This window comes from Apodemus sylvaticus, chromosome 14 (assembly GCF_947179515.1).
Source record: "Apodemus sylvaticus chromosome 14, mApoSyl1.1, whole genome shotgun sequence".
NCBI lineage: Eukaryota > Metazoa > Chordata > Mammalia > Rodentia > Muridae > Apodemus > Apodemus sylvaticus.
In genome coordinates, this window is record NC_067485.1 from 54,380,599 (window position 1) to 54,401,116 (window position 20,518).

Here is a 20,518-nt window from a genome sequence, read left to right on the forward strand (position 1 = left end):
GACTTCTGAAGCCTGAGCTCGAGTAGCAGTCCCTCCCTTCCCCCCCCCCCCCCCAGCCCCATCAATCCCTTCACCCCAGGATCGGCTGGTACCTGGAAAGGCTGAGAGTCCCCCCTCCGGTCGTGACAGCTGAAAAACAGTAAAGAAGGACCGTCCAGTGAGACATCGCGGGAAAGGAAGAAAGCGGGTCTCCCCGCCGCCCCTCCCCGCGGGCCGGCGTCAAACGTACCAGCGCGGATCTGCGCGCCGCGGACGCTCCCCGGGCTCAGAGGCCCGGGTTCGGACTCGGGCCGCAGGCGCAGCCCGCTCGCCAAGCCCTCCAGGTCCCCAGGACGCCCGCCTCTCCGCCCGGCCCGGCCCGGCGCCTCCTCCGACTGATCCCGATCAGGGTTAACAACAAAAATGGCGGCGCGGCCAGCTCCCGATAAGGACGCCCGCCCGCCCGCCCGCCTGCCTGCCTGCCTGCCCGCCCGTCCGCCTGCCCTCCCTCCGCCGCGGTCCAGCCCGAAACGAAAAGACGATTTACCCATCACTGAGTCTCTGCTGTTTCCTCGCATACATTACCATCAATGCCCGGCTGTGTGTGTGTATGTCGGGGAGGGGGAGAGCGGCCGCGAGGCGGGCGGGCGCGCGCGCGGTCGGCGGGCGGGCGGGCGGCGGGCAGCCCAGGCACCAGGACTCGGCGCACCCTCGGCGGCTCGCGGCACCTCCCCGTTACTGGCGCCGGCGGTCCCGGGCCATCTCCCTCCGTCACCACCGCTTAGGGTCGGCTGGGGCAGAGGTGCCAACTACGGGGCGGCAGCGCGAGGCGGGGGGAGGGGGCGAGAGGCCGTGTTCCGGTCCCCGCGGAGAGCGAACGCCTCCAGCACCTTCCCTCCTCCTGCTCCGCCGCCGCCTGCCCTCCTCCCCCCCGCCGCCGCCGGGTCCTTCTCGCCGCCTCCTGCCGCTGCTACAGCCGCCGCCGCTCCACCAACTACATCCGGGCAACTCGGACGCAGCCGCCTTCGGGAAAGCTCGGCAGTTTCCGCCACACCCCCTCCTCCCCACCCCGCGAGGCTCGAGAACGCCGCCTTCGGCAAACCTCGGCTTGCTCCCGCCCTCCTCTTCCTCTGAGGCCTGGGCTCCTAGCCCCGCGACCCGTCAAGCCCTTCCGGTTGCTGCTTTCCTCACTCTCGAATCCGGCCACTCCCGTTCCACTTTAGGGGTAGTCGTGCTCGGGAGCCTGCGGGAGGCGGGCCCCGGGGCCTCCGGGCTGCGCGGGGTGGGAGCCACCTTCGGGAGGAGAACCGTGGGGCGCGAGGGACGCCATCTCGGACCAAATGCGGAGCGGCGGGAGCTGCGCGTGCGCCCAGAGGCGCAACGGCGGCGGGGGCGGGGTGCCCTCCGCGAGGCGGCCGCGTCCCCCGCCCCTCGGGCTCCGTGCGGGGGTCGGAAAGCCCCTAATTGGGCGGCCGGGACGGTTGTCGCGGAGGCTCGACGGGGCCGCGGCGGAAGTCGGCCTCGTCCGACCGGGAGAACCCAGAACCGCGGCTCTTGCCGCCCCGACCAGTGCGGAGCGCGCGCCTGTGGCACCGGCCTCGGCACTGCAGACTTAAGAGCCCAGCCGCCCGGCGCCACGGAGCCCTCCTAGTTCTTCCTCTCCCTGGAAGGAAATCGTTTCGAGAGGACGGGTGTACAGAAAATGTGCGGTGTAGTGAGTGAGGTTGCTCTAAGTTATTTGCGATACATGGGGAGGTAACTTATCAGTGACAATCTTTCCTTGGTAGCAGTCAACTGGTTTATTATTATTTCCCGGAACATGGGCCTAACCGAAAGAATTGCAGTAAACAGTCTGGGGCAGGATAAAACACATAAAGAAAGCAAACAATACCTCTTCAAGGATAAAAAAAAAAAAAAAGGGCAAGGGCATGGAAAAGACTATTTGCTATCCAAAAAGTTACAACGTTAATTCTAAATAGTGTAATATGGGAAGAGACCTTGAAATCTTAGCTAAAAAAAAATTTAAATGATAACAGTCTTGGCTTGTCAGATCCACTTGTCAAAAGGTGAGCCGGGCGGTGGTGGCTCACGCCTGTAATCCCAGCACTTGGGAGGCAGAGGCAGGCAGATTTCTGGTCTACAGAGTGAGTTCCAGGACAACCAGGGCTACACAGAGAAACCCTGTCTCGAAAAACACCAAAAAAAAAAAAAAAAAAAAAAAAAGTTAAGGTGATAGCTGGGCAGTGGTGGAGCAAGCCTTTAATCCCAGCACTTGGGAGTTCGAGGCCAGCCTGGTGGTCTACAGAGTGAGTTCCAGAGCAACCAGGGCTACAGAGACCCTGTCTCCGGAGAAAAAAAAAGTTAACGCATTTTATTATGGCAACTAGTAAAATCCTGCTTAATGCCAACAAAAGCTGTCAGTAATTAAGAAGAAAAGGTTGTTGGTGCCTGAGGTGACAGGGGAGAACTAGAGGGATAAGTCATTTGTAACATTTTTTTTTTTAGCACAGATTAAATACAAGAAACAATTAAAATGCCCTTGATGGGGGTGGTCAGATCTTCTATAAGGGTCCTTTGGTCCAGTCCTAAACACTGAGTTGAAAGAGGAAAAAATATTACATGTCTTGCACAGAAATTCTAAAGGCTGGCATCGTTCTTATCCCTCGTTCCCTTGTGATGAAGTAACACTGAGCTATGGAGGAAATGTTCAGATGTAGGATTGGTTGATACTCATTGTGTTTGCAAACTTAGTACGATTCATTTGTCACCCCCACATCAGCATGCGTCCAATGTACATAGATGTGAGAATGACATCCCTGACATTGTCTGCCTCATTAGTTGGTGTCTCATACTGTAAACTGTCCTTTACACTTTATATGTAGTGCTGTGGACTTCACGGTCCTCGTGCTTGTCTTAGTGATCTTGTTATTTAAATATCCACCAGAGCTAGTTCTGATGCTGTCTAGTGTTTTAGACACAGTAAGAATCTACTAAGTCTTAAAAAAAAAAAACTGGACTAGATTAGTTTTATTATTTATACTCTCAATGCTTTTGGCCATGAGTGCCGTGTAAATGTTTGTTATTTTCAAGAACTTATCTTCAAACAAACCCATAAAATTATCTTACATATTGGCCAGTTGATGAAAACAGAACTAGAAACTTACATGTCTTAATATTGTTAATGAAAAAATAGTGTTTATGATTACTTTATTAATTATAACAAAGGTTGCATATCTTCACTAGGGAGTGAAGAATACTTATTTAAAAGACTATGGCAGGAGATAAATAGGCTTAGTGGTCTAGAGCACTAGTTGTTCTTCCAGAGGGTCTAAGCTCAGTCCCTAGCACCTGTAAAAAATATATATAAATAAATACTCCATTGCTTAGCTTAGATGACTCCTTGGAAAATAATTGCAGTTCCTTTCCTCCTTAATGGCCTATGGTACAATTCTGTTAATTCTCTACAAGACATAACTTCCACAGGACAGCTGAACTTGGCTGGAAAAAAAACAGCTATGTAAAAGTGAAGTTAGTTATTTTCCTGATTCCTGAAGTGCACATGGGCAAACCCCTGGGTCTGTTAATCCATTTGTCCTGCTTCTTTAATGAGCTATGTAGCATCTTCTAAACCTACCAATGCTTCCTCAACTAAAAAGGCTTTAATCTTGCTTCTTACCCCAGAAAATAGAAATCAAGAAATTTCTGACGTTCCCAAACTACCAATTTTCTACATCTGAATAGAACACAACACTCTGGTAAACTGCACTATGCAAAACCAAACTTGTCACTTACAGATAATTGTCTGGTGTATTTTACTTGCTCAGTTGGATCACTTAAGTCAACTTAAAATGTGTTAAATGAATTACCATCTGTGAAAGGGGTGGGAGGTTGATTTGCTTTTCCCTCTAAAGCAGTGGTTCTCAACTTTCCTAATGCTGCTGACTCTTTGATACAGTTCATCATGTTGTGGTAGCCCCCAAACATGTAAGACCCTGACCCTCAGTCAGTGATGCCCTGGAGTGAGACACAGAGACGAAGACCAGTGCAAAAGCAGGAGGTTTTCTTTTCCTGTGCATCAGGGTCAACCTTCAATTAGTTCCTCAAGTAACTAAGAAAGCGACCACTAGCCAGGTGGTGGTGGCGCACACCTGTAATCCCAGCACTTCTGGGAGGCAAAGGCAGGTGGATTTATGAGTTTGAAGCCAGCCTGGTCTACAGGGTGAGTTCCAGGACAGCCAGGGCTATACAGAAACCCTGTCCTGAAAAAACCGAATCCAAAAAAACAAAAGAAAAGAAAAAGAAAGCAACCACGAATGGCTGTTACAAGCCGTTTTAATACTTTTTAGGGGCACAGGTTACATCAGCAAGGTTACAATTCAAACTTACTGGCTAAGTATATTGACCTTTAAATCTATTGGCTAGCAAGCATGACACACATTTGAACTCTGTCTGGGACTTTCCAGAGAGTCAGGTAACTATCAGTCAGTGCTTTTTGACAATTTTTTACTCAAGAATGTACCTGTGGGTAGAAAAATGGAACTTGGCCTAGCCTTGACTCCAGATGGGAGGGGGAAACTGTAAGGAGTGTGGGACTGGAAAAAGCCCTTAGGGTCCCTCACATTAAATCATTTACATTGCTATTTCAAACTGTAATTTTGCAACTGTTGCGATTTGTAAATATCTGTGTTTTCTGATGATCTTACGTCACCCTTATGAAAGGGTTGTTGGATGCACAGGTTAAAAAAACACTATTCTGAAGACTTTCCTATTTTGTTCTTGATCTGAATTTTTTTTACTGGACTCCTCCCTCTCCCCCTCCCCTTCCCTGTCTCTTGGACCCAAAAAAACTATTCCCTGGACTTTGCTCATCAGTATTCTCTAGTGTGTGTGTGTGTGTGTGTGTGTGTGTGTGTGTGTGTGTGTGTTTCAAGACAGGATCTCTCTAATATAATGTTGACTGTCACAGAACTCACTTTGTAGCTCTGTAGACCAGGCTGCCCTTGAATTCACAGTGATCCACCTGCCTCTGCCTCCAAGGCATGCACCACTGCTGTTACCACCAACCAGGCTTTAAACCTAATTTAAATGTCTAACTTTTCCCTCTGGGATCAAGGTGAAGTCCTTTGATCTGCCAGACCTACAGTTTTCAGAATCAAGCAGGCTACCCGCTGAACAGTGTGGAACAGTGGAGCCATCACCCACAGAGCAGACTTTTGACTTTGGGAGGAGGGTCTCGCCCCAAAAGCTTAAATTGTGAGATCCCAAATGAAGTTAGAGTCTTGAGCAGGAAATCAAGCCTTGACTCCATGTATTTCTCTTGTCACTCTGTTTCCCATCCCAGCTCTTCTTCCAGAGAACCCGGTAAACCATTCATATGTAGCCTTGGGCAGCTACACAGAAAAACCAGTCACCTTATAATCCTGCCAATGAACAGACCAATTCTCAACATGATGGGCTGTACACCCTTTAGCTTGTACCCCAAACAACCTTTCCTGGAGTGGCGTGTCTGACAGTTTGCCACTTTAGTGATAAATACTGATCCACAAAGTGAGTCTGCATATGAGCAGACAGCGGGAGAGGCTTGAGGTGCCTTCATTTAGTTTGGAATGAAGGAAGCAATACTATCAAGTAAGTGAAAATCTGGTAGGGCAATATGGAGAGAGCCTAGGGAGGACGAGGATTTGAAAAATACCATAGAATAAGTGAAAGAAGTTGAAGACAGAGATGGCAATACTACAGCTCCATTCGAGTTTAGCCAGCATGACCTGTCTTTTTATGTTGTATTGGGATCTGAACTCAGCTCCTCATGCTGGCATTGCAGGCACTACCAATGAAGATAGCTTCCCAGTTCAGACCTGTTATTATAGTCTGCAGTAGCATATTACTATTTGTGTGACCAGAGACTGAAATTTCCATTAATTTGAGTTGAAGTTTTTCCATACACATACTCTAGCTCTCAGTTTGAGAAGAATATTAAGATTGGCCAGCACTTCTCTGTGTTGCCAACACATCACTCAGGAAGTAACCCTCCTTATGAGGCCTCCTAACTGCATTACTTACTTTATTCCTATCCAGGATAGGTCATACCAATCCATTGCTATCCTAGAGGCTTTAATTTCCCTTTACGAAATATTAATTTTGTTGGTGTTATACTAATTTTACTCGTAATTGAATTACCACCAACTTGAGAAACCAAAGCCTCTCCTTGCAGTTATATTTCATATGCTTGAGGTTTTCTTTTTTTTTTTTTTTTAAACTGGGCACAGCATTTGTACCAGTAACCTAGCACCCAGGAGGCTGAGACAAAAAGGGTGCCTCAAGTTCAAGGCCTGTATGGCCTACAGTTTTGATACTTTGTTTCAAAAACCAAATAACTGATCAAAAGGCCGGTTTTAAAAAATCAAATAGATGGCAACCACAAATGTTAGGGACAATCACACTTATTTATCTAATTCAAACAAAATAATTCACTTTTCAAACAAAATAATACCCTCTTCGAGTTTAAAGACAAGAAAACTGTCAAAGCAAAAGCACAGTTCTCACCTCAGAGGTTAAGAGCTTACTCTCTCCTTCCCTCCCTCCCCTCCCCCACCTCCCTTTCTTTTTTGTAAGGTTTGGCTAAGGGCCAGGGTAAGATTTTTGCTCAAGATACAGTTGCAAAGGGAAAGAAGGGACAATATAGGTAACAGGTAACATTCTATATACATTAATACCATAATTCTAAGTTCAGAAATTATCCTAAAAGTGTGTGCTTGTGTGTTCACGCACACCCCTTCCCTTATATTAGGCATCCTGAGTATAGTGACATTAGTGCATCCTAAGTTAAAAACAGAAAACTGGGGCTGGGCAGTGGCAATGCACACCTTTAATCCCAGCACTTGGGAGGCAGAGGCAGGCAGAGTTAAAGGCAAGCCTGGTCTAGAGTGAGTTCCAGGGCAGCCAGGGCTACACACAGAAACCCTGTGTAGAAAACTGGGGCTGGAGAGATGGTTGGGGGGTTAAGAGTATTTTCTGCTCTTGCAGGGGATCCAGGCTCGGTTGCTGGCACCTACAGGATGCTCAGAACCATTCATAACTCCAGTTTGGCCTGATGACAGTTTTTGGCCTCTGTCAGCACTAGGTATCTTGTCATGCACATTTATACCTACAAGCATACACATGAAATAAACCTTTGTTTTGTTTTGTTTGTTAAGTATAAAATTGAGAATGAAATGAAAATGGAGAAAGGTTTGCTGCTTGGTCATTTTTAGAAAATTTAAGGGCTGGTTTAGATTAATGCAACCACCAAACAAAAAACAAAAAACCCCAACTGACAGAGTGCATGTCATAACCTGCACAAGCACAACTACATTAGACCATCATTCACAGAAATACAGTAGAAATGTTATGTAGTGTCTGTGAAAACAAAGGTGAACACACGAAGCTTGGTATATAGACTTCCGTCAAGTCTGTTTTTAACAGTGTTTGTAGAAAGGGCTGCACTTACAAATGGATATTTCTAATTGTTGATGTCAGAATATGCTTTATTGTGTATGTAGGGTGACTCAAAGTTCCTTGCAAATTCCACCAAATCTGACTCAGTTTTTCAGTTCAGATGTGAAAACTTAGGTTCCCTTGGAACTTACCCCCCCCTTTTTTTTTTTTTTTTTTTTGGTGTTTTTCGAGACAGGGTTTCTCTGTGTAGCCCTGGTTGTCCTGGAACTCACTCTGTAGACCAGGCTGGCCTCGAACTCAGAAATCCACCAGCCTCAGCCTCCCAGATTATAGGCGTGTGCCTCCACTGCCAGACTGCATCTATACTTTTTTTTTTTTTTTTTTTTTTTTTTTTTTTGGATTTGGATTTGGTTTTTTCGAGACAGGGTTTCTCTGTGTAGCCCTGGCTGTCCTGGAACTCACGCTGTAGACCAGGCTTGCCTCAAACTCAGAAATCCGCCTGCTTCTGCCTCCCAGAGTGCTGGAATTATAGGCATTCCCTACCACTGCCCAGCTCATCTATACATTTTTATTTCCAATCCTTTAATACCTTTCTTGAAGTTTTCTGAATTCTCTTATTAATCTCTTGTGAGCTGTCAACTTTTATCATTTCTTCTTGGGTGGACTTAAAACTTTGAATAAAGCAATCAGCTCAATTCCTATCTCACTCTACTACACATAATAAACTGCTCAGTTACCATCGATAATTCTACTACACAGACCTTGTTTAGAGTGCAGACACCCAAATCAACCAGCCTAATGGAAAGAAAAAACTAGTTACAATAAGGAAAAGTATACAACAAGGAAAAGTATACATCAAGGCGTGTACATCAAGGCGTGTACATCAAGGCGTGTACCGAATGTATTGGTGGGGCAAGTGGGAAGTTACAGCAAAGGAGAAGTCTGTGCTAGCCATATACTATCTGGTACAATTCTTAGATTTGGATTAGTGGAAGAATTTTTAAAGGACTTAATTGTCACAAAAACATTTGGTCAGACAAGGAAGTGAATAATGACTGGCTATCAAAGTACCTAAAATTAGCCCAGATAATTTCTTTGGTCTGCAACATTTTCATTCTCCATAATCAGTCATTTGGCCTTGAAGAGTCTCTAGAACAAGTGCAGTTTCTAGTGGGGAGGGCAGGGTGAGGGGTTGTGCTTCAGTTTATAAAACCCTAGGACTGGGATTACAAGTGAGTGCCACCACATCCAGTTCTCTCCTGTTCTTTTAAAAATACAAAGGAGTTAGAAAACCTTCTCTTGAGATTTCTATAATTTTGTTACTTTTTCTAGCTTTTCACTTAAATATTTTTAGATATTTAATAGGTAGCTTTCATTTTAGTGTAAAACAATATTGTATAGGAAATGGTGTAAAACTAGGTTAAGCGCCAGTTGTAGATATTGAATCCTGGGACACACTCTAGGCTTTAGGGGTGAAAAGGTTTAAGGATTTTCTCAGAAAAATCTCAGAAAAGATCTTCCTGACAAGAGGAAATTTAAGTAAAAGCCACAAAGAGGACTAAAAAGAGCCAAAGGGTAGGTTAATATGTAACTTTAATTTTTTTTTTCAAATTCTATTTTGTTTTTGGGTTTTTTTGGGGGTTTTTGTTTTTTTGTTTTTGTTTTTGTTTTTTTTTTTGGTTTTTTTTTTTGGTTTTTTTTTTTGGTTTTTCGAGACAGGGTTTCTCTGTATAGCCTGGCTGTCCTGGAACTCACTCTGTAGACCAGGCTAGCCTCGAACTCAGATATCTGCCTGCTTCTGCCTTCCAAATGCTGGGATTAAAGGTGTCAAATTCTTTTTTTTTTTTTTTTTTTTTTTTTGTTGTTTTTTGTTTTTGGTTTTTTGAGACAGGGTTTCTCTGTATAGCCCTGGCTGTCCTAGAACTCACTTTGTAGACCAGGCTGGTCTCGCCTCCCAAGTGCTGGGATTAAAGGCGTGCACCACCACCACCCGGCGTCAAATTATATTTTTAATGATGGTTCTCAAATGCTTTAACCTCCCTTGTAGCCCAACACCTACCAGAGGAGTGGAGAAGAAAGGATCGGGTGGGGTGGGTGGGAATAGTGGACCTGTTTAAAAAGGTTCTTTGGAGCAACTCCTGTGTTGTCTGGAAATCGGCAGTTTAGTTCATAGGTTAATAGGCAGTGGCAGCTTGATCCACTCGCAAACACTTCACAGATAGACCAGCAGTCTAGTTCAGTGGAGTCATGTTAGCAACACGACCTAGCAGAGACAGTCAGGCCTTAGCTCGGCTAGAGGGACCTGGAGGGACAGCAGGAGAAATTTTTAGCTGTGCCTCTCAGGAAAGCCATTATCAGCGAAGATGTGAGACCCACAAGTGTCGCAGAGCTAGCTGCACCAAGAGGTGTGTGCAAGCCAAGAGGACTCCTTAGCCCTTCCCTAGAACACTGCTTCACCCGTGTCCAGTGAGCTGCTTCTCTGTGGTTCCTGCAAACACAAAGAGAAATCCTATCTTACCTGGAGCCCTTTCCATGAAGGCTCTTCCAAACCAAAAATGAGAAGAGGCAGAGGGAGAGGAGGAGGGGGAGGGAAAGATGAAGGGGGCGAGAAAAGGGGATCCAGTCTATCAAAGGTCCAATTGCTTATAAAAGAAGTCTGTAGCTCCTATTAACGCCCTTGGCAGGCCGAGCACCCCTCATGGTGGTGGTGTAATACAAGTCAGTAGGAGCTGAACTCTTTTACCTTTAGGGTGGGGTAGCTTGAGGTCACCCCATTGTCTCCAGTCATACATCAAAGACCACAAACAAGACCTCTCCCAAGCAACTTGCCTTAAAATCGCCTGGAACTTTACAATTTTAGCATTCTTATCTATAGAGGCTATTAGAGGCACACCCAAATCGCGACACCTCAGGACACACCTAACTGCATCTGACAAGTGCAGTATCTACTTAAACTTTTATATTTTGCTAACAACTAGGTTTCTCTCTGTATAATAAAGAAATATCCTCTAACAGCAATAGTTCAAAAGTTCTAAGGGAGATACATTTTTTGGTATACTGAAGAAGTACAGGGAACAGTGTAAAGAGAAGTGAATCATTGAATGAAAAATCAAATCATGGAATGACAAGCCAGATGACACCACAGATGGGACAGTTTACATAGCACTTGCACATTATAGTGTTACCTTCTGAAATAGGAACCCACTGGTGTGTTCGTTTGGGAAGAGACAAAGTTTTTGTTAGTTTTTTTGAGACAAGGTCTCACTATAAAGCTGAGGATGGTCTAAAACTGCCATGTTATCTAGGCTGATATTTGTGATCATCCTGCTGTAGCCTATGTGCTGGGATTACATGATGATATTTGGGGGGGGGGGGGCGGGGTTTGAGACAGGGTTTCCTCTGTATAGCCCTGGCTGTCCTGGAACTCACTCTGTAGCCCAGGCTGGCCTCGAACTCAGAAATCCACCTGCCTCTGCCTCCCAAGTGCTGGGACTTAAGGCGTGTACCACCACCACCCAGCTGATATTACTTTTTAAAGAGATCACTTTGATTACTGTGGTGAATGAAGTAGATCAAGTGTACACACAAAATAAATGGGAAACTAGAAGGCTATTTTCCTGGTCCAGTGGTCGGGTAACAGAGGTTTCGACCTGAAAGCCTATGCTCAATGCACTTTTATATTACAACTGGTAGCCGTTGCTAAAGGGGCTAAAGTATGAAAGAATCAAGGATGCCTCCACAGACTTACCAGTCTATGGGAGATTAGATTCTTTTGGGGAGTGTGTTTGAGTGTGTGTGGTTGTTTGTGTGTCATTTGATTTGGGATATATTAACTGGTAATGTACTGTAGACATCTGAGTAATGTTGCTGAGTAAGTCTGAGTGTAGTGTTTAAGGATGTGTGGGCTGCAGACTTAAGTGTGAGCCATCCAGCTAGTTTTGAGTGTTATCACCTAGAGAAATAATAGACAAGTACCAGTAGTACAATTTGAATCTTGGGACAATCCAGGTTTCAGGGGTAAGAAAATGAGGAGAAATGAATGAAGAAAATAAGGAATAGCTTAATTAAGCAGGAAGAGCAGCAAAAGAGAAGAAAATCTTTGAAGGCAGGACCTCTGGGAAGAAAGCTGCTTCAAATGCTGATGACAATGAAATGACCCAGGCTAGCTCATCAGGTGTTAGCTAGTGGCATGCTGGTATTCACAGGAAGCAATAAGTTCTTTGGAGAACAATGGGCCAGGTCTTCAAAGGCTGAGAGATAGTAGCTAGCCCCGAGGTTCAGTTTGAAAACCCCCACTCAAAGGCTGGGAGTACACAATTCTGCATCTTCCATCAAGAAGCAGAGTCTCGTGTGGTGGCTCATACTTTTAATCCCAGCACTCGGGAGGGAGGCAGAGGCAGGCAGGTCTCGAGCATTTTGGGTTCTTCAAGGCAATCTAGGCTTCACCTCCACAGTTTCATACAATGGCCTTTCTAGGCCTTCATGAAGGGACACCCCTGACATGCCTAGTCTCACAGGTTTTCCTTAGTCCTGGATGCCGATTCCATAACCCCTGTCTTCTATCCTTGCTGCTTGTTGGGGCTGGAACATGATCCCCCCTTCCCCTCCCACCTCCCCCCCTTTCAATTATATCTTCACCAGCTTTCTGTTTTCAAGGATTCCCTTTCGATGCTTAAGCTTGACTGTCCTGAAACTGGATCTGTAAACCAGCAGGTTGGCCTCAAATTCAGAGATCTACTTGCTTCTGCCTCCAGAGAGCTAGGGTTAAAAGTGTGTACCATCACACCTGGCTCTAAATTTCTTTTTTAAAAAAAAATAATTCCTTTTTACCTGTTAGAATCTTAGCTGGATGGGATCTTGCCCTGAGGTCACCACTCAGTTTATGCCATGCGACATCAGGATTTTCTTTAATCTGTTTATCTCCTTGAACACAGGATTTAACTCCATTCCATTTCCTGGTGCAAATTGTACATTTTGCAATTTTCCTTGCTCAGCCTATACCTCTGCGTTATTGATCTTCATGAGTGTGGCCACTAATAACCACAGGACAAGGGTCACACTAGGCTGTTTTGAAATATTGGCAAAAGCCAGTAATCCAAAACTTTCATTTAGCTTTAGCAAATTTTGTTTTTACAAGGGTAGAAAGCAGCAACATTCTTCATTAAAATATTACCAAAAAAAAAAAAAAAAAACCATCTCTAGGACACATAGTAGCATTTCCTTTTCCTCTGAGACCCCTTGAGGCAGGCCTGCACAGTTCAAGTCGCCCTCAGCACCACTGTCTCCCTTGCTCCTGAGATGGCCCATTAGTCCCCACTTAAAGTGTTCAGCTGCTTTTCTAATCCAAAATCCCCATTTTTCCAAACAAAATCATGGCCCGGCCTATCACAACAACACCCCAGTCTCTGGTACCAACTTCTGTCTTAGTTAAGGTTTTATTGTTATAGAGACCATGACCACAGCAACTCCTACAAAGGAAAACATTTAATTGGGGCTATCTTATGGTTTCAGAGGTTTAGTCCATTATTGTCGTGGTGGGAAGCATGGCAGCATGCAGGCAGACACGGTGCTGGAGACAGAACTGAGAGCTCTATTGGGAGGTGAAGAAAGAATGAAGAAATCCAGCCGGGCTGGTGAGATGATTTAGTGGTGAAGAGTACCGACTGCTCTTCTGGAGTCCTGAGTTCAAATCCCAGCAACCACATGGTGGCTCACAACCATCTGTAATGACACCCTCTTCTGAAGACAGCTACAAGTGTACTTTTATATATAATAAAATAAAAAGGAAAGCAGTTAAGAGGCTACTGACTTTCTAGGATCACTATTTTTAAAGTCATTTTCTTTATTTTTACTCTCCTTATACACTTTCAATTATCTATATTCATTATTCCTTTTCTTGCTTATTTTCCCCCTTTATTTGCTTTCACTTTCTGAATCCTACTTTAGGAAATTTCTTGACCCCACCTTTCTTGCCTTGAGACTGTCCCCTTCCTCAAGTCAGCCATACTTCCTGGAAGTCTTGTCTGTGGCCTTCACAGGCTTCAGTATTCTGTTCTTATTTCAGAAGAGTCAGTCAGACCTCCACCTCTGTGCTTACCAATGCTGATTGCCTCAGGATGCTGCTGCTTCAGAGGGAGGTGGGCAATAGCTCTTTGTATCTCTCGTATGGTTTTCAGCAACCTGAGAATAGGGGTTATTACAGACATTTAGCTGTCAGTGGTCAAAGATGCAAAAGACAAAAGATGTAGACAAACAGTCCTTTACAGCTAAGAATCACCCCACCCAGAATACCTGTATCTCCACTTTTAAAGCTATTTCTCCTGTGTGTGTATGTGTGCAGGTGTAGGTATGTGCATATAAATGTAGTGACCAGAGGTGTTACAGGAGCTGAATTACAGGTAATTCTAAACTGCATAATGTGTGCTTGGGGCCTGAACTCTGTTACTCTGGGAGAATAGTTCATCTCCTTGGCCTTCTTTCTAGCCCCAAGAAAAAGAAATTTAAGGTTGTCAATGATTTTGTTATATCTATCTCTACTGGGCATTCTTTTCCTGCTTGATCTCACAATATCTGACACCCTCTTTGCACCCTCTCGCACTCTTGTCCTATCGCTTCTGTGGTACAATGTATTCCATATTTTCTTTCTGCTGCACTATTTCTCTCATTCCTTTTCACAGACTCATCTTTTCTAATCTACTGTTATTCATCAGTCCTGTAGAGGTGATGTCAGCAAAAATGCCAAGAATGGAGGCTGGAGAGATAGATGGGAGGTTAAGAGCACTGGTTGTTCTTGCAGAAGACCCAAGTTCAGTTCTCATCACCTACATGATAGCTCATAGCCATCAATAGTTCCAATTCCAAGGCTGTTTTCTAACTTCTATAATCACCAGGCTTGTACTTGGTGCACATATATACATGCAGGCAAAACATTCATACACATTAAATAAAATAAAATAAATCTTTAAAAAGTTAAATGACAAATATGGAACTTTAGACCCATCTTTTTTTTCTAATTGAATATATTCTTCATTTACATTTCAAATGCTAAAACCTTTCCTGGTTTCCCCCATCCCCCAGAACCCCCAACCCCTCCTCCCATCCCCTGCCTACAAGTATATGCCCCTTCACCCGACCCACTCCCACTTCCCCTCCCTTCAATTTCCCTTTGTTGGGGCATCTATTAAGCCTTTACAGGACCAAGGACCTCTCTTCCCACTGATGCCCAACAAGGCATTCCTCTGTCACACTTTTGGCTGGAACCATGTGTACCCTTTGGTTCATGGTTTAGTCCCTGGGAGTCCTGGGGCATCTGGGTGGCCGCATCATTGTTCTTCCCATGGGGCTGCAAACCCCTTCAGCTCTTTCGGACCACCCACCAACTCCTCCATTGGGGACCCCATGCTCAGTCCAATGGCTGGCTGCTAGCATCTGCCTCTGTATGTGTAAGGCTCTGGCAGTGCCCCTCCAGATACAGCCTTAACAGGCTCCTTTCAGAGTGAACTTCTTGTCATCCATAATAGTGTTGGGGTTTGGTGACTGTTTATAGGATGAATCCCCAGGTAGAACAGTCTCTGGGTGGCCTTTCCTTCAGTCTCCGCACCACACTTTGTCTCCATAATTGCTCCTGTGAGTATTTTGTTCCCTTTCTCAGAGGAACCAAAGCACCCCCACTTCAGTCCTCCTCCTTCTTGAGCTTCCTGTGGTCTGTGAATTGTAACTTGTTTATTTTGAGCTTTTGGACTAACATCCACTTATCAATGAGTACATACCATGTGTGTTCTTTTGTGATTGGGTTACCTCACTCAGAGTGACACTTCCTAGTCCATCCATTTGCCTCTAGACCCATCTTACACACACACACACACACACACACACACAAATCCCATTGAATAAACTAGTAAACGTTGTCAAAATCACACTTATGTGAACTTTTGACAAATACTTAAGTAAAAGCTAACTATATCTCAGAGGACAGTTGTTTTGCTTATATTCACTATTCCCTTGTCCCTAGTTCAGCAGTTGAATATAACAGATGCATTTCTAGTGCCACAGGGTAAAGGACTGGACCTTGTTCTCAAAAGACTGTGGTGGTTTACTTTAGCCTGCATGGCAGCTCTCTAGAGGACTGCTGCAAAGTGCTTGCTTTAATTTTACCCAAATCTGTTTTGAAACACAGAGCTGACTCTTCACTCAGAGAACGTTAAAAGCATGTATATTATGTATTGCCTCCTAGACAAGAATTGTGGCTAGGGTAAAAAAAAAAAAAATAGATGCATCAAAAGTAGCTCAAAGAGAAAGTGTGAAGATAGGACTGAGGCTTCTAAAGCGCCAACTCTTACACTGGACATAATGAATGTCTTGTGCTGGAATCCCAGCACTGGCTAGAGGGAAATGAAAGGATCAGAGAAGCTCTAGGTCATCTTTCACTGTGTAGTAAGCTTAAGGCTATGTTAGACCTAGAGTTCCAATTCTAACTCACTTCTACCGAGGACTCAGGCTCACCTCAGGAAGGAAGAGTTTAGATACATCGTGAGCTGTTTACCCGAAAACTAAAGGCATGCTATAATGCAAACAGCCTATTGACAAAAACTTACTTTTCTTGTTTTTATTTCTGAAACTGGAGGAAATCTGTTAAGATACTAACAGATCATTGGACCAACAGAGCAGCGATTTCACAGGTGCATAATGTTCACAAGAACCACTGAGCAAACAATAATCAAAGACAGTGACCTTCAGCAGCAAAATCTATCCTTTTTCTTTTCTTTTCTTTTCTTTTCTTTTCTTTTCTTTTCTTTTCTTTTCTTTTCTTTTCTTTTCTTTTCTTTTCTTTTCTTTTCTTTCTTTCTTCCCTCCCTCCCTCCCCCTCCCCAAGACAGGGTTTCTCTGTATAGCCCCGGCTGTCCTGGAGCTCACTCTGTAGACCAGGCTGGCCTCGAACTCAGAAATCCACCTGCCTCTGCCTCCCAAAGTGCTGGGATTATAGGCGTGCACCACCACCGCCCAGCTAGCAGCAAAATCTAGAAAGGGGAATCTGAGAAGTATATTCAATAGACATTATTTGTAATGAAGACTTCCTTTTTGTAATTTATGTGAAAGTGTGTGCCTACTTGTGTGTATGTGTACTATATGCATAGAGGTGTCCATGGAGGCCAGAAGAGAATCCCTCTGAAATCTGCAAGAGAAGCAGATGCATTTAACTGATGACTCATTTCTCTAGTCCCTTACTAAAGAATTTCTGAGCAAGCGTAAGACAAAGCATGACCCATACACAAGGATCACACAATTTTAAATTCTGAAGGACAGAATTTAAAATACTATGTAGGCTCACATATCTCTATCTCTCCTTGAATTTGCTCTGTAGGTAAGAATGGCCTTTTGACTTCTGATCCTCCTGCCTGTACCTTCCAAATGCTACGGTTACAAATGTGTTCCACCAGCTGGGCGGTGTTGGTGCACTCCTTTAATCCCAGCACTTGGGAGGCAGAGGCAGGGGGATTTCTGAGTTTGAGGCCAGTCTGGTCTACAGAGTAAGTTCCAAGATAGCCAGGGCTACACAGAGAAACCCTGTCTCAAAAAAACCAAACAACAAACAAACAAATGTGTTCTACCATATCCAGTTCTTCCATTGATTCTTTTAAATATTGCAAGAGCTAACGTAGGTGATCAAACAAATGAATCAAAGGACAAAATCATAACCATTACAAATGTTCATGAAGAGACCAAAGCCAAGCAAGGAACCAAATAAAAATTCTGACGTCAAAAACTACTATATCATAAACAAAAACCTGCTGTGGAAATTTCACTGCACACTGGAATAGTCAGAATAGGGAATTTGCCAAATTTGTGATAAGTTGATTGAGATTGCTGATTCTGAAGAGCAAGAAAAGAAAAAGAATAAAGTGAATAACAATGAACAGACCCTCAGAGACTTGTGGGCCATCGCACAGCATACCATTATACATAAGGGGACCCCAGTGGTAGAACAGGAAAGGGGAAGAAAGACTAATAAAAGACATAATGACTAAACATATTCCATACCTGAAGAAAGTAAATCTGTATGTCCAAGATTCCCAGTATCAGGCAGGATAGACTAAAACTCATTCCAACTTACATAGTAATCAAACTGTCAAACTCAGGGACCAAGAGTACAGTCTAAGAGCACCAAAGAGAACCAAGTGACTTGCTCCCTCCAGAATCCTCAGTACAGTTCCTAGCTGACTTCTCATCAGAGGCCACAGGAAGACAGTGAGACTCCTGAAAGAAAACCCTTAGTAAAGAATTCTCTGTAATAAAAACCCTCAGTGTGAAGAGACACTTAATGACATTTCCAGATAAACAGAACCAAGAAGAATTTGTTCCTAGTACCTCCAAGGGCTACTAAAAGGAGGTAGATGAAATAGAAAAATGAGAGCAATAAAAACATATTTGTTTTGAAAAGTCTAATAAAGGTTGTATGTGTGTGTGTGTGTGTGTGTATGCACAAGTTAAGTACATACATATAGTTTTATATATTTAAAAAACAAATCAAAAGGAATATAAGAAAATGTTATTTTATTCTCCACTGTATATTCATAAAGTAAATTACTTGGCTGGATCGGGAAAATGCCTAGAAGCATAGAAATTTTCCAGGCTGACTCCAGGACTAGAGTGATGGCTCAGTTGGTAAAGTTATAAACCTGAATTTGGTGACAGAGCCCATGTCTTCAAAGCTGGATATGATAGTCCATGCTTGTAATCTCAGAGCTGGGCAGCAGAGACAGGTAGGTAGATCTCTAGAGCTTGATAGTCAAAGAGCCTAGCCGGTTTAGCTAGTTCAGACCAGTAAGAGACACTGTCTCAAAAAAGAGTGGATAATACCTAGGGTTGTCCTGGGTCTATACATGCATGTACACATGCATAGGTGCAGCTGTACACAGACAGACACACACACATACAGGTGCACACACAAAAGACTCTAACTCAAAAAGAAATAATTCTAGTGGGGAAGGAGGTTAGAAATAAAAACTTCTCTAGGAATGAAAAAATTTATACTAAATGATATCAAACATTTGTAAAAAGCAATAGTCCTCAAACTACTTTGTAATTTAACTTTTATAATCTTAATTATAAGTATGGGTATGTGCACTTGATTAAAGGTACCCTTGGAAGAGTGCCAGAGGTGTTGGATCCCCTGGAGCTGGACTTCCAAGAGTTGTCAGTCATTCACTGAATTACTCAGGGGTCTCCATATAGTAAGGGAATTTGTTGATGACTTACACTCTGTAGTCCAACTCCCCAACAATGGTCAGCAGCAGCTGTGGATGGAAGTCAAGGATCTTGCTAGCAGTTGCTCAGCCCCACAAGGCAAACAGACAAAGAAGAGAGAGTGAATCTTCTTCCATTGTCCTTATATAGGTCTCCAGCAGAAGGTGTGGCCCAGATTAAAGGTATGTGCTACCATACCTGGTTCTGGGACTTGCTTTGTCCCAGATGACCTTGAACTCAGAGATCTACCAATTTTTTGTTTTTGTTTTTGTTTTGTTTTTTTGTTTTTGGGATTTTGGGATTTGTTTTTTTTTTGTTTGTTTGTTTGTTTTGTTTGTTTGTTTGTTTGTTTTTTTTTTTTTTTTTGAGACAGGGTTTCTCTGTGTAGTCCTGGCTGTCCTGGAACTCACTCTGTAGACCAGGCTGGCCTGGAACTCAGAAATCCACCAGCCTCTGCCTCCCAAATGCTGGGATTAAAGGTGTATGCCACCACCGCCCAGCTGGATTTGGTTTTTTGGAGACAGGGTTTCTCTGTATATCTGGGCTGTCCTGGAACTCACTCTGTAGACCAGGCTGTCCTCCAACTCAGAAATCCACCTGCCTCTGCCTTCCAGAGTGCTGGGATTACAGGCGTGTGCCACCACTGCCCCGCTGGCTGAGACCTACCAGTCTTAATCTTCTGGGATTGGCAGCCACTATGCCTCAAGATCTCCAAGCCAAGATCCAGTTCAGAGTTCATTCCAGATATAGTCAAGTAGACAACCAGGACACTACACCCACCATTGATGTGGGAAAACGAAACTTGTCTTCTCTGCAAAAGCACTATGCATTCCTAATGGTTAAGCCATCTTTCCAGCCCAGTCCTTAAAGTCTTACCAAAAATGTCAACGTTTAGGGCAGTGGAAGCCAGCCAGGCCACCCTGCCTATCAAGCCTGTAAACTAGTAAGTGGTGGAATGTGGGAAAGATGGAGGAATGGAGGGGTGTGTGCACTGTGAAGAGAAACAGAACTGGAGCTGCAGTGGTGGTGATGGGTGTGAGAGGGCTGGCTGATGTCCTTGCTCACCCACTGGGTGGTGTGCCCCAGCCTGAAGCTTATACATTTGCATATGCAGATTCAGCCCTGGAAATGCTACCTGGGGCTACCAGGGGAAGGATCACCCCTGGGCAATGAAGCCTGGGATGAAGAACAGTTTCTGGTTTGGACCTCCTTGAAAGACCACTGTGTTCCATGATGCCAGCGAAGGTCATGTTGGTGTCTATGGTCCTTTCTGCTGCACCAGGATGTAATGAAGCCAGAGATCCCAGTGGATGTCCACAGTCTGTATGGCTGACTGAAGCCTTGGAGAGATCCTGGGCTTTTACTGCCTAGGGCTCCACAATTAAGTGAGTGGTCTGTGTGGTGCTGAAGACTGTGGGCCTTGCTGCCACTGAAGGCCGTGAATGAGGTTACAGGCTGGTCCTGCTAGACCCATCTTATCCAAGAGAGTTGTACTCAGCCATAAGGAAGAGTGAAATTGCATCATTTGAAAAGACAACAACAAAAAAGGATGGGCCTGAAGCTCAGAATGTTAAATTCAATAAGCCCTGCTAAAAGACAAATAGTATATATTTTGCCTCATGTGAAATCTAGATGTGCCATATATATATACAAATATATATAATATATATATATAAAATGATGTGAAGGTAAGAAACCACGGGAAGAGAGAGAAATGAGTCTAAGAGGGTTGAAGAGATAAACAAGAGGAGACAATGGGAGAGAAAGACCAACATAACATGCTTTGTCTCACAGAAGGTAGAGACATGAAAGAGGTCGTTTCTGGAAAAGATAAGGAAAGGGGATGGGCAATGGCAATTAT

At 44.2% G+C, this 20,518-nt stretch overlaps 2 protein-coding genes across 9 annotated transcripts in view; one reads left to right on the plus strand and one right to left on the minus strand.

Moving 5' to 3' along the window:
* Wac (WW domain containing adaptor with coiled-coil) overlaps nucleotides 1-617 on the minus strand; it is a 54,763-nt gene extending 54,146 nt beyond the window's left edge. For 5 of the 8 annotated variants that reach the window (XM_052157732.1, XM_052157727.1, XM_052157731.1 and 2 more), the window contains exons 1-2: nucleotides 527-617; nucleotides 92-129 (exon numbers count right to left, since the gene is read on the minus strand). In XM_052157732.1, coding sequence (XP_052013692.1) covers nucleotides 92-129; nucleotides 527-567 — 79 coding nt within the window. In that variant the 5' untranslated portion in view covers nucleotides 568-617. Of the gene's footprint in view, nucleotides 1-91; nucleotides 130-229; nucleotides 334-526 lie in introns of those variants that run through there. The other 3 variants (XM_052157733.1, XM_052157729.1, XM_052157730.1) reach the window with 2 other exon arrangements.
* LOC127665268 (translation initiation factor IF-2-like) lies at nucleotides 590-13,186 on the plus strand. The gene is made up of 2 exons (XM_052157736.1): nucleotides 590-1,693; nucleotides 12,925-13,186. Exon 1 carries the CDS (start codon nucleotides 590-592, stop codon nucleotides 1,628-1,630), a length of 1,041 nt encoding a protein of 346 aa, XP_052013696.1. The 3' UTR covers nucleotides 1,631-1,693; nucleotides 12,925-13,186.
* Nucleotides 13,187-20,518: the final 7,332 nt, after the last annotated feature.